The sequence below is a fragment of the Cataglyphis hispanica genome, chromosome 2 (assembly GCF_021464435.1).
Source record: "Cataglyphis hispanica isolate Lineage 1 chromosome 2, ULB_Chis1_1.0, whole genome shotgun sequence".
NCBI lineage: Eukaryota > Metazoa > Arthropoda > Insecta > Hymenoptera > Formicidae > Cataglyphis > Cataglyphis hispanica.
In genome coordinates this window covers 2,262,899-2,278,331 of record NC_065955.1, presented here as the reverse complement: position 1 = coordinate 2,278,331, position 15,433 = coordinate 2,262,899, and the positions used below count along the sequence as shown (strand labels likewise).

Sequence of the window (15,433 nt, the reverse complement as noted above, 5' to 3'; positions counted from 1 at the left end):
CTGAAAAAATAGAATAGGTCATGGTGATCGAAGTTTGAGGTCGCTTGAAAATAATTATTTTATTACCAAGTTTAACGCAAGACGTTGCGGAACTTTCTTTTCTGGAGAAAAACTCAGGGACTTTATAGAGGACAAAGTTTTCCGCGGCGCCTACGACGAACATGAGGATAACAAGAAAATTCAATTCGTCGCGAATTTAATAAGAAGTATACGATCGGATTTGTATTACGAGGCGAAACTTTATTTATTGATAAAATTAAAGGACATTTTGTTTTGTTGTTTTCTATCTGTTTTATATTATCTTTTTATTTCTCTCTTCTCTTGAAAGGATATTCTTTAAAACCTTTTTTTATGTATGGCAATGGAATTAATGAGATCTTTATTTTTTTTCTCGACAAAGTTATATATAGACCAAATTTTATACTATTTAACAAGGAGAAAATATATTTAATATCTAAAAATATAATGTATTGTGTAGATTAAAATATTTTATGAGATTTATTGCATATTTTTTCTAATTAATCTCGGTATATTTTTCTTTTTACTTTTCATTAAAATTCGTAAAAATTGTATTGATTAAAGAGCGATGTGCTTATAGAAAATATTTCTTGTAAAATGGGAGAAAGACTAGTAATATGCATTGGTCTATTCAAGTAAATTTACATATAGTAAATTATTTAAGTAAAATTACGTAAATTATAGAATAATGCATTCAGGATTTGATTTAAATCTTAAAAAAGTACGATATCGAATAATTGTGAAACACGACATCGGAATAGTGTACATTTATTGATAATAATTGTAAGTGGGCGAAAGGAAATCCGAAAGAAAGGGTAGCTAGCACCATCTTAGGCTGTTCACTGGTGAATACATAACACACATAAAATATGACACACATAATCCACGATTTATGTACCATATGTGTTTTCATGTCGTTTTCATATTCATTGTGCCTCGCGTTGTACATCTACGGGCCCAAAAAAGGAATAGGACGAGAGGCGTAATATGAAACGTGTATATCGATAGCGTGCCGAGGAATCATTGAATTTTAAGCGATCGGGGCTTGCACCTTGTTCACGCCTCTGCTCACCTTTCCCAATCACGACTGTCGGACGATTAAGTATTTTTCAGGGAGGCACCACTATGCGCCTGGCGTTACTATTACTTCGCAATGACGGCAATCTTGTGCCGAATAACGGTACTCGAATAGTAAATGGTAGGAAAATAATGGTATAATTTAGAGATTTTTTTAGTTATGCATGATGTGTGTTGCACAAGATGTGCAACACACAAAACAACATGTTTTCCAACATTATGCGCTTGCTCTTGATTGGATATTCAACAACAAGATAAAAAGGATATTGTTTCAATATTGAGAAAGACACTAATAATATCTATACTGAAACTGACGAAAAAAAAATTATCACTCCAATTAAGAGAACATTATGGCTTATTTAATTTTAATTACATTTTTGATTAAAGTTTTTATTATCAAAGTCAGTTTAAAAAAATAATGTGCCATTATATATCTGGCATTTTCTGTCAACATATCTCGCTTTAAATATTTTCAAATATCTTAATATATACATTTTGATAAAATAACAGAACATTATTAGAGCTTTTTTTTTAAATTCATTAAAATGTTTACAATAAATATATATATTGGTATTGTGATATATATATATCTCGAAAATATATCAGATAGATATGTCAATCATATATATCTAAAAAATATTTTATATAATTTAATATTTTATTTTGAATATTTATTTTGATAGTAGGTTCGAAACTTTGAAGTCTCGAACTATGAAATCTCTCAAAGTTAATTAAAGCGATGCGTCGCGATTTTCTCGTAGACGTCGACGAGAAGCGTTAGTGATGTTTCTCGCCGCGAACGCGGTTCCGTCTTGAAGCGCTTTAAACCGTAGAAACGGCCGCCTGTGGCGCAGCTCCCTTTGTTGCGACGCACCGACAACGACTGCAATGAGACATAAATTGCAATTAGCACCATCGTATCTGCGACGCGCGCGAGAGGGTAAGATATGTGCGCGCGCCGATGTTGCGCCGCGTTAGGTTTACATCAGCATCGCTGCAGTTGCAGCCAGAGATTTCTAAAGGATCTAGCCGACTACAGTGTGGTATCTTGGCGTTCTCTCTAACGAGAGGATGCCTTCACCATCGAAATAAAATATACAGGGAAGATACGTATATATGTATATGCGCAGAGTAAGGTTTTTGATTTTTTTGAGATTGCGACTTCTTTTCTTTTTTTATTGCAGCCGCGCGCGCCAGGAATGCATTGAATCCGACGCGTTTTTCAGTCGACGTTAATTCCTTAAATATTTATTGCTATGCATTGTTGAATCGTATCTGGTATTGTCAAAGTTTTGATTCAATCGAGCAATTATGTAGAAACATTTCTAGGGGATAACGAGCAGTGGAACATCGCGTGATGATAATAATTTGAGATTTGGATTATTTTAATTTGAATATCAAGGGATGTGTATTAATATTATATAATAATTAGAACTACTTTGTTAAATATGTGTACTATAGAAAGTCTAGTGATTAAATTAGTAAAATTAAATTAATAAAATTTTTCCTACGACCGTTATAGGAATTAAGAATTAAAATCGGTGGAAATATATAGAGTAGGAAGCGAGTTTTCCTAAGAGACAATTTATACATTATACATCATGTGTTGATACAATGTGTTCATCATATCATTTGTTACTGTTTTCTATATTATTATAATACAATGTTTAAAATTGCTTCGTATTTTTTGTCTAAAATAAAAGATACAAAGAACGAGTTTCGATATTACTGAATGTATAAATTGCAGAGTTAAAAATAAAAATGAAAGACGTCTTTTCACTTTTTACGCGTTTTTAAATCATTTAAATCATGCCCACTTTTTGAAGTTTACGAGGCTTAAAACAACATAATAAGACGTTCATTACGGAACTTGCATAACGACATTCCACCGAGGCTGCAACAAAGGAAGCCTAGAGAAAAAAAAATAAAATAATAAAATAAAAAATCAGAAACAACTTAGCATGTACAGTGTAGCACAATATCACAAGGATCGGTTATAGATTTGCGGACGGCCCGCAAGTCGATCTGCGATCCTTTTATTCAAACACGAATAAGAAAACTAGAGGGAACCTATAACCGTATTGGTATGATTCGCTTCCTCAAGAGAAGACGGGAACGAGCGTTGTCGGGATGCATCACGAAAAGACAATGAAAAGAACACGCCGACGAGGTACTCTTGTTAGCGAAGATATTATCATTAATTAAATAGCGTCCGCGCTATCGCGACTCACGCGACGCGATGTCACGATATTAAGATTACGTAACACTCTAAAAACCTCGAGTCGGTACTCGTTATCGGAGAAGTGACGGATCTGCCTTTGCTCGCCTATGTATCGTTCATTATACATCGAAGATCGATCATCAGTTCATCTCTCTCTATCTCTCTTTCTCGCTTGGAAAACTACTGGTTGCGATCAGTAGTTTTCCAAGCGAAAAGTAGTTCACGTGGCGATTTTGCTCTCCGATATCTCGTAAATTAAAGCGGAAAAAATGCGGAATAAGATCGCAGTGCGTGTAAACCATTTGGCGACGGAATTATAAAGAAAAGTCGTAAACGCGGTCAATCATCATGTTTACGATATCACTTGTAAAGATTTTCGAGTTCGCGCGCGGGGACGCCAAGTTATTTTTACGCGTCCAATATGATGTTTGTTTATGTGGACTTTTACGATCGACTATCGATTTTCAATTTTTATATAATCGTTGAACACATGCGCAACGTTGCAATACGTATAGTCTAGATCGAGTTTAACGCGTGACCACTCCTTAAAATGAAACTGTTGCGCGAAATAAAATTATATAAAAGAATCTTATAACATTCATATATCTTCGATATACAAGTATTTCAAGTATCTCAAGTATTTCAAGTGTAATTTCTCTCATTTAATACATTTCTGTCTCTTAACACATATGCGTTAAAATGTGATATTTTATTAATGATATAAATAATTAAAAAACACGCATGACGTCAGAATTTTATTACGAAATCATATCTCACTCTCTGCGCGTCACAAGCTTTGAAACGTCAAGCAACATGCACAGCTGTCTGAAAAGTATTTCGAATAATTAAAAATCCTTGCGATAAAATTATTACGTGAGAAATAGGGTAGGATGGCGATCGCGGCAATTTTATTTGACTTTTGTTGTCGGAGCACGCTTTTAATTCACACGTGCGCGAATGAACTCGTCGTCGCAGAGATTCGACGAGCCAGATTCCGATATTCGGCCGAGGGTTATTTACGATCCGAAGAATTACTCTCGTATTGTTGTTCTCCACGAGAGACCGCTTTCCACAAAGCCGCCGATTAAGCACTATCGCACTACCAGCAAGCGGTAGACCACTTCCATGGATTCGCTCGTGCCACCTTAATCCAGCACGCCTCGATCCTCCTTTGTCGTATATTTCATTGATATGTGATCATGCGCGGTACTAGTATGACGATATAATGTGCTAAACTTATGTTATCAAATCATATTCGGCTATATTTTTGCAGTATAAGAATTTTGGAAAATATAAAACTAAATATACATATATAATTATCAAAATATAGCGATAACATTTTTCCATAACATTTTTTGCTATAAACTGTTTTATAAATTTGTGGATTGATTTGAATTAAAATAAAATAATCATCACGACTTTAAATTCAAATTAAAAATCGCCTACTGCTATTTTGACGACAAAAAATAGTGAAATAATATAAACTACGATATTGATATAGAATTATTTAATATTTTAATTATAGTGATAAAGAATGTTATTTCTCTGCCGCCGTGCTTGCAATAGATTGTTCGTAAATCTATCAGCAGCAAATATGCAAATAGATAGACACACAGACGAGCATTTCTAAAAACATTCAATAAACTGAAATATCATTGCAATTATATTTCTCCGGCCAACTCGTTATTCGTTTTGAATAGTTGTTTATTTCCGCGGATAAATGTTCGTTTTTATCAAGTCCGTATGCATTGATCCCGTTGACGGTAAACTTTACGTTTATATGCATCTGTCCACGACGACGACGGTACTCGGATAATAGACTGGCCACACGTCACCGAATCGTGATTCTCGAGAGCTCGAAGTCCATGTTGTAACCCCCATCAAAGCCAGAAGTTCTCGACTTCGTGAGGCTGAACGCTTCTTACACGCGAGCCGACATCTATAAAGAATGATATACTGTTCCTACGTTGCGGTCTCTTATTCTGCTTTCATTTCCTCGTCCGAAGACCACACTCTAAGCGTGTAAAGATTATAAGATATTTGGGACAACAAACTTATATTTAACTTATATCTTACAAATCTGACATGTAATACTCGTAATTAAATTGTTCATGTGTGTGTAAAGATTTAAATTTAAATGTATGAAATTTTTTAATATTTAAAAATTGAATATTTTCATAAGAAATCTCTATTTTTTATTAACGAAAATTGAAATATGCAGAATGTAGAGATATTTTTAAAATAATTTGTTATATCCATATTACACATACTCACACACACACACACACACACACACGCACGCACATCGGATCGCAAAGTGGGTGATGAAGAAGTGTACTGGTTATAGGAAATGTCTGGCCGCATATGCCAGCGGATGTATGCGTGTAGGAAGTAAATCAAAAACTTGTCTTGACCTCGTCGCACGATTGACAGTCGCGCGTTCTTCACGCGGCAAGATTTACTGCATTTTGTAATATCGGGCTACCAGTAAGTAGCGCAACTTCGTGGCAGATCGGTTGCACTCGGCGGATCTTTAAAGCTTTACCGCTTCGACCGATGGAAAACACTTGTTCGCGCTCGGCGAGCGAATAAAGTGGTGCCTGTCCGAACTAAATGTAGATACATCTTTTATGCGCGCTATCGCCAGCATCTTGCAGCCCGCGATCGAGAGCCTTCCCTTTTGCTCCCTTTTTCTCCTCTCTTCGCCTACCGCGCGGTCCTCTGTGAACTCTTGCTTTCTCTCTCTCTCTCTCTCTCTCTCTCTTTCTGTTTCTTTTTTTTTTATTTTTCTCTTTTCGCGTATGTTTTGCCGACTGTTAGTATGTGGCCTGTGGTCAGAGTTTCGTGGCATCTAAGACTCGACATACTACTGAATTCTTTTTGCTCCGACTATTATTGATACTTTTACATTTGCAAAAAAAAAAAAAAGAAAAATGTTTCAGCAAACACAGTAGTGGGTAAGAGAAACAAGAATTAGCAAGTATCTGCAAAGAAAAATTTCTTGGGCTTATAATTCTGGAAAATTGATATATTTTATAAATTATTCAACAAGCTCTATATATATATATATATTATATTTAAAATTATTCTCAGTTATTTTAACAAGGAGGAAATGAAAGAAATGCTTAGCTGTGCCTTATGTAATATTTTCACTAGGTTTAATTTTTACTATTATTTTTTTTTTAAATAAATAAAAATTTGAACAATAGATTGATATCCAAAGCAGTACTTAATTTGAAGTATCAGATAATTAAAAGAAATAAATGCAACGGCTTATTTCCGTCACAGCAGTATGAAAATTATTTCAATTGCCGTTGTCGTTCGTATTTGTTGAGATGACCAGTGGGTGTAGAAACTTGTGAAATTATCGCGGTATAACTAGTATAATACAAATGATTGTCTCGTGTCTTTTCGTGATGCAAGTCACATAAAAACAAGGAAGAAATAGCTCGCGACTGGGTGGACAGGATAAGCCACATCACGGCGCACCGCCGCCGCTAATTAATACCACCGAGAGTTAATTATGCCACGAAGCAGCAAGACAATGTTGTCTATCCTCTATCTATACTGCATGCGCGCAACTTGCTAATAACAGGTAGTAAGTTTGCTTAACTGGAAGCGCTACAGGTGTCCGCAAAAGTGTTGCAGTGTTTTAGCGTGGCGCGGCGCGGCGAGTCATTGATTAGAGAATTAAAGGTCAGATCGGCATAATTTACGTCGGGATATTTGCGCCGTCTCGAGGTACGAGTACGGTTAAGCATGGAGAGTGAAAAATGATCGACGAGTAGGAAGAGATGACGGGCGAAATTTTATTTATAACGCGCTCATTTTTTAATACGATGGCATTACACAAATAATATAATAAGTAAATATGAAAATATTCGTTTGCGCAAGAACGAAGTATCCATCATCTTACACCTCAAACGATCATTTTTTTTTATCAGTATTTTGATCTCCATCACTTGCTGCTATGACTTGTACATTTCAATTGAGATAAAAGCATGGAATTAATTTGATACGTTTTCATTACTAAGCAAAAGACATTCAATAACATGTTGTTATGTTCTGTGCTGTAGGTCACGGATATATGCCAAAATACTCTTAATTTACATGCGTAAATTGTTAAAAAAAAATGTGCTTCTTCTATTAAAGCAGAGAGAGAAAAAAAAGAGAGAGAGAAAGAAGAGGATATACATAAATATATTTAAAAAGAAAATATGATTTGCACATTGATATAGTAGATAGAGAACTATGTTAATACATCGAACTTTATGTGGAAGAACGCATGAAAAACTCTCCTTTCTAACACATTATCAATGTTTATGTACATAACATCGCTAATTATGCAAACGATTATGTAGAAAATTGAATCTTAATAGATTGCCGTTTGTTAGATTTTCCGATGGTTTTTACAGTTTTATCTAGGTGAAAAGGTGATGATTGCTGGCGTGAACAATGGAACGAGGCGCGCGGATGTATCGCCCGCGTTTTCCCGGCGGATATTATACATAATTAGGAACCAGGGAGCAAACAATGGACGGCTCTTTTCGCATGCGACTAAATACGTCAGCGCCACGGTAATTGGCCGACAATTACCAGCCGTAGAATCGCGGCGCAACATTAAGATAGTATAGCCCGGTAGCACGCAAATATGGGAGCGAAACTTATCTCGCGTAATTTATTTCGTCGAGGTCGACATTGGTATCGTTGCGGAAGCAGAGAAATGCGATGAGACATATGATAGCCGGGGCCGAAATAGTGGGCGGCCGCCATGACCCTACTTTATTTCTTGTACGACATATGCTTATGTATGAAATAAAACAGTAAATATCTTCAAATGTAAAATCTGCAATTGTCGAGAAATAATTATGATTCTGTAGAATAATAATAATTATGAGTCCTCATTTAATTAATATCATGCTCAAAGTTTTTCTAAAAATCTTATCTATTATAAATTATCTTTGTAACGTAATGATGCGAAATACTCGGTATGATTATTATTACTTACGATCACGTCTTGAAATTTCTACTTATCAGGAAATATATCTTGACTCTTTCCTTCCTTGAGAAGAGACCTCCGTTGTGTACACGAAACCGCTCGCTTCCCAAGGAAGCGCTGTATCTTTGCAAGAAGATGGAACGCGACGGGCTCTTTTTTCAACGAGACTCTGACGCGGTGGCACTTTAACGGCACTTCAGCGTCGATATCGACAAGAAAGGCATACGAGGCGAGATCTACCGATGAGATACACACACGAGAGACGCAGCGGGGAACGCGGTTTACCATTGCTCATCAAAAAGAGAGAGAGAGAGAGACGAGAATGAAAAAAAGAGTGCCATATCGTGGTATTTTATTCCTTTTGCAATAGCATCTTTCCTATCCGACGCGGCGCGATCGAAAAGAAAGAGAGAGAAGAATTGATAGAAAATTCTATTATTCTATTCTTATCATCGCGCTCACACGTGGTGCTCGGTATCGACAGACAGATACATAATGCAACGTGAGTTTCCGAGCTTGCGCGCGCGAGCGCATACCTACCGGATGCGGCCACCACTGAGCTTGCATACTGAGCACTAAGGCGGCCGTCTCTACGAAGCCCTCCTACAAAACGTGCTGACTCGTCGTGACGACTCGCTCGCCGACTTCTCGACTCGTTGGTCGAACGTGCCGTGCGACATTGATCGAAGAGAGGGTAGACTTGACATCTTTACGAACACCGACAGCGTCCCGTATACGCCGCGATTTCTGTACGAGATTTCTGTACGAGATGTCTGTATGGATCTACGTAGGTAGGAAGATACATCTCGTCGCCTGACGTGGAACGTAGGAGGCCGATCGGAACAAGAATATTCTTTCGGACTTATATATTGAGTCTCTTCATCTGGTTTCGTTTTCTTTACATGAGCGAATACTCTTATATACGTTCTATATATTTAATCCACGTCCCTTCTCCACTTGTCGTAATTATAATCGAGGAGATGAGTGAATCAAGGAAGTATTCATATCTATCCGCATCTTATTTTTGATATTTTATTTCACAAGTGGCTTGATTAATCGATTGAGCTCTTATGTATTGATTTATGATTAAAAGTGATTGATCGTATATGTAAATATATGAAGATGTCTTTAAATGAAAAATATATATTATTTTTAATGCCTGCAAAATAATACATGAAAGTTTTTAATATTGAAATTATTATTTGACATTATCATTTAAATAAAGAACTGCGGGCAAATAACAAGAATCATCATACATGAATTATTCTTCACAAAATTTTTTATGTTTTGTAAAAAGTTGCGCAACGACTCGAATGATAAAAAAAAGTAGAATACGTGTTAATTAATTCGCAGATCTTATGATTAACACAACTGATTCAAATCTAATATCTGAACCTAAATGCGCTGGTTATATTCATTTAATAATGAAAAAATTGATAAGCAATAGATAGAATAATATTGAGAGAAATGCAATATTTTACATTTGATCTACACTTGTTTTAATTGATAAAGTTTAGATTTATATTTTGACATTTAAATGTAGTAGTTGAAAATTAATTTACACAAAAAAATAGCAAACATACTTGACATATACGAGAGGGGGGAGATTTGACATGTGCAAGATTCGAATTGCCGTCGATGCGATGCGACGGGGGGGGTTATCGTTTTAATTAAACGCTGCCCGACTGCCGTTCCCTAATCCACCTTGTGCAAGAACAATGCATCAGGATCGATACCCGTGGCCACGATAACGAGCGAACGCGCGGCTGGTATCTCGTATTCATGCCGAGATCGTTGATTGCGCGTCGCTGATGGATTTTTGCGATTAAAAAATCAAAATTCAACAAGAACGAGCGTCGCCGAGCGTAGGCATCGCCCACGCATTGCGTAACGTGTATTAATTAATTATCCGCGCACCAGAGTCTGAGCTGCGGGACGGGGAAACGTCATGAAAACGTGACTTTTGCATCGAATCTTGAAGATTTACTTCGGTTGCTTGCGTAATCTCCGCTATATGCGCACTCATTGCATTGCATCGCGAGTGATTGCATATCGGATTGAAGAATATAAGAGTAGAACAGAGATAGCGTGTCATTACGAATGCTATTTTGTTGATGTATCGAGCACAATCTGTTTTTGCAAATATACTAAAAGATAATGAGATTGTTGAAGAATAGATAAATAGACATAAGTGTACAGATTTGAAACACGCTAATTCAGCACATTTTATTTATTGAAAGTAACTATTTGATTTTGCTCTTGAGTACATTATATAATCATGTTAGTATAATGATGGAAAACATTTTGATACTATTCAAAATTTTTTTCAGATCTTTTTATAAAATGTTCATGATTTACATCTTATTTATATCATTATATATTGTTATATTTTATTATATTGCTAGATTTACATATTTTAGTCGATAATTTGCAATTTTTAAATTTTATAATAAAAAATGAATAATATAAAAAGCTAAGCGAAAATGTTTTAACATTGTTAATTTAAAAAATTATAATAAAAAAATTTTTTTTTTATTTTTTCTTGTCTGACAAACATAAACTATTGTATAATTTCAGAAACTAGTACTCTTAATTTATATATCCATTAAATACAATAGATTCATTAACTCGGGGAATACTGTGAATTAAATCAACAGCCGTATTTAGAATATTTTTTCGATCATTTTTTAATTTTTGCGACTCTGTGCTCTCCCTGTCATGCAAGCTGTCCATGAAAGCACAATGAGCCGACTGAGATCGCGCCACTTTGGGTCAAGACAATGCGATCATTTGCATGTGGCACTGCTCGCCTTAATTGCGACCACGACGGTGGTGTCACCGGCGAACTCTGCCGTATGACACGCATACATGGAGACGTAAGCCTCTTGCCACGTGCTCTTCGCGAGACTCGTTTGCTGTTGTTCAAGCATATTTATTTGTTAGTATGCAGATCTCATGACCGTAATACATCTTTTGAAATGTGTGCAAACGCTCTTTAAAATCTGTATTATTAGAAACAAAAATTTTTCAAACACATATACTTTATCCTTATTTTTTAAATCTGCTAGATTCGACATGTATAGAGGAGAGGAGAAAGAGAAAGAAGAAAAGAAAAGAGAAAAGAAATATGAGAAAAAGAAAAGAGTGAAGTTTTATATTAATTTTATAAAGTAATTATATACAAAAAACTTGAAAGATCCTAAATACGTAATATTTCAGAGAAGAAATATGGGGTTGATGTCATTTAAATCTGAAACGAAAAAATTGCTGAAGATTAATATAATTAGTTTCATTTAAAAATTATTTTATTTAATATTAAAAGTTAGTACATTTTTGCGACGATTTTGTAGTATTAATATTTTGATATTAATTCTTTAACATATTCTAACAATTCTCTAAAAATGATTAAATTATGATAAGAAAAAATCAAGACTCAAATATCTAAATATCATTTATTTTTTATTTGATGTTTAATGGATATATGTTAAAGTGGCACTTCCGTGATTGTGTTCTAATTCCGACGCATTTGCACGGACGAAAATATCTGTGGAAATCGAAGTCGACGGATTATCGCGCGTTTGCACTTACACTGGGTGCAATGTCCGACTTTCGCGATTTAAATTCAGCCGGCAATGACATTTCACTTTGCACAATTTTCTATATTATAATCGCCAATACGTTCATAGAATATTTATGCATTATCGTGCTTATTTTGTGGCATAATAAAAAAAAGTATGCCGTAGGACCATGAAAAAAATAATGGATTATTGATGAATTGGAATTTTTCAAATCTGAAGATAATCACAAAAAAAGTAATTAACAGGGAAAATACTTGACGAAATGTATTATTCAATTAGATGCTTATAGCTACATACTCACTACCGTGAATAAAAAAATATACGTAGCAAAATAATATTTTATTTAAAAATATTTATCACAATATCGAGTGGAAAGTTCTTAACGTATGTACAAGTTCATATGCCATGCGTGCCATGTGTAATAAAAAACTGCATGAAGGAAGGGGCTTTAAATGTCAATGCTTGCCTGCGATTATATTTAAATAGAAAAACTATTAGACAAGAGGAAAAACTATTAGACATTGCTGGAAAGCGATATGATTCAAGGAGAAATCTCTTTAATAATTATTATTGCTATGTTATACAGTCCGTAGCAATTTGGCTTTTCTTTTGTTCCGTGCTCAATGTAATTTATAAAATGATTCGTCCAAAGAATTACTCAACATTATGAATCATTCGATTCAAATATTGCATGTCTTTGTATATGTAAGTCTCGCTTTATAAGCCTCACTCGTTGCGAGATAAGAATACAATTAAAAAATTGTTCAAGCATAAATCGCAGATAACTTTCTGCGATTATGTATCTTACTGTGACTCGTCTATTGATATTTCAAATAGTTTTGTGACATTTGCAAAAATTATTACAGTTTTTTTTATGGAGATGAAATAAAACTTTTTTTTTTCACATTCTAAAAAATTATTTTGCATAAAATTATAAATACATACTAGACATGTATATTAGAATTTGTAAACTTTTTAATATTTATCTAGCATATATATTATATAATAAAAAATTGTATTGTGAAATTTTAATTGTGCAAAATAATTTTTAAAAGATTGACGTATAATACTCAATAATTAAATGCGAATTTTCTGAGAATCTGTTAGTTTAAAACAAGAGGGCAAGAAAAAATTCTTTCGCAGAAGATTCTAATCAAAAACACATTAACGATCTTTTGCTTTCGTTGACATCATCGTCCACTGGATTTGTAGATCCGCAGCAATCTGGTTCAGAGATCGTATTAAATCAAACCTAAGACCGAACATCTGCAGAGCGTGATGCGAAGGTTGCGCAAAACGCACGCTCTCTTATCAACCGACATGGCAGATTGAGAGCATAAAAAATTAATCGCTGCGCTTCAGAAAATTCCGCAGCTGCATTCGAGCTACATAATTATTCGTGACTCAAGCAACTTGTACTCATAATATTCAATCAAAAAATACCTTTATCTGTATATATATGTGATCAAAACTTCGGTAGTGTAATAGATTTTTATCAGAATGATAAAAATCTTTTATGATAGAATATTATAATTTTCTTAATTTTTTATTGAAATAGTTTGGGAGTATAGATTTTACGTGGATTTTCTCAAATCATTTCCTAATTTTTTAAAGAAAAAATTCTAAAATATGAACAATCCTTTGACATTTTATTTTCATCTTTCTAAATAAAACTTAAAATTCTATATGCTGAAAATATTATGTATAGTTAAGTGTAATTATTTTATAAATTTTTTTTATTGAAACATTCAGTTTTTTATAGGACCATAAATTGTTTTTTTTTTTTTTTATACTTCAAAAATATTAATGCTTTTTGCATTCATCCAATTCGATCGGAAAATATTCTTCCCAAAAATTGCCTTGTTGCACCGAAACCGTTGCACCAAAACCGTTAAAAGCTTTGAGAGCCACTGCTCAGGGTGATTGTTGGCTTTGCTTTTCTCCTCCTACCGTTTTTCTCCCCCTTTTTCCCCTCCTCCTCCTCCTCCTCCTCGCGATAGTATTACAGCTCACCCCGCGTGCGCCGTTGTATTTCATTGTTGTGAACGCATGCAAATTGCGATTCCAGTGCCGGGGCCGAGTATCAATTCTAACAGAATTAATTCGAGTGCAGTCATTGTTTTTTGTGCGTCACAAAAAACCCTCTATACGCGGGCAGCATCACGTTTTGCCCCGCTATGAACAATATCCGGTTCATACGAACGGTTGCGCACGTCGTCGAGCGTCTCGTGTATTCCTATGGTTGGTGAAATCCTGTTTGGAAATTGGACCGAACAGGCCGTGAATTCGATATAACGTCGGCAATCGATCATTTTATTGGTAATTATCGTCAACGTTTCGCACAGCGTCAAAAAAAAAAGGATTGAATAATATAGCGTCGCTAATTCGCAGATCTAAATGCTCATGTTTCATTACGCGATATTTTCCAGTGATTAATCTTGATTTTAGTGACAAATAATCAAAATAGTGCGATCATCAGCAATGAAAAAATGTAGAAAATATCACTTTTGTTAAATTGCATTTCTCTCTCTTTTCTTCTTTCCGCGCAATTATTATAAATGTAAGTGTTTAACATATAAAAATTTTGTAGAAAAGTAGTAAAAAAAATAGTAAAAGAGAGAAAGTGAAGTAAACACTTAATTATTAGAAAATTAATTTACGAAAATTTCATTTCAGTTAAAAGCGCTCTTAAGATATAAAGCATATTATCGAGAAAATATTTTTATTGAAATTTTTTTTTTTATATTTAAAAGAGTATACAAAATTTGACATATACTGTAATACGGTTTGTCTGACATTTGTTACAGAAAGATGACTTTACAGCCGTCAGCTCGATATTACGTCAATATTTACCCGAAAAGGATACTCCATATATCTTGGACATCGACCTCGACTTCTTCAGTACTAAAAACCCCTTCAAAAATCTTCACGAACGCGTAAACCTCTACGATAAGTTGGCTCCGCTGTTTACATATCAGAGAGCAGAATCAAATGATCCTGAGGTAAGTTTTTCTTTCAAATATGTAAAAAGATGGTATGTGTGATCACGATTAAAAGAGCCTAGCATTTATTTAACAATAAGTATAATCGAAAATGTGTGTAACACATACTCTCGAAGGAAATTAGTACATACAATAACTACTAAGTCTAAATAGTAAGGGATTAAGATTAGCTAATTATAGCTAAAGACTTTAACACATACATATTATTCTGAAGTTTTACTACTTATTTAGCAACGATAAACTTACAACTCACATCCATAAATACAAGACAATAATGTTGCCAACAATAATGTAAAATCTTATTATTTTTGCATTTTCTAGCAATGTAAATTTTACTAATCAAATTATCTTATTTATTTTAATTTATTCGAGGAATTAAATAATTCACAAAATTAAGATAATTTAAGAAAATTGTAGGAGAAAATACAATCCCCATCCTGGAGATTATTTAAGATTAATTTGAGGGAAGCGATTAACGCATTATTTACGAATTAATTCTGATTAAATAACACGTTTCATACAACAGGCTGATATGCGG

At 34.4% G+C, this 15,433-nt stretch overlaps 1 protein-coding gene across 5 annotated transcripts in view; it reads left to right on the top strand.

The window, feature by feature from the left end:
* Positions 1-15,433, top strand: part of LOC126856527 (UPF0489 protein C5orf22 homolog) — a 569,513-nt gene that overhangs the window by 329,200 nt on the left and 224,880 nt on the right. For all 5 annotated transcript variants that reach the window (XM_050605139.1, XM_050605104.1, XM_050605122.1 and 2 more), the window contains one exon: positions 14,701-14,895. In XM_050605139.1, coding sequence (XP_050461096.1) covers positions 14,701-14,895 — 195 coding nt within the window. The remainder of the gene's footprint in view (positions 1-14,700; positions 14,896-15,433) is intronic.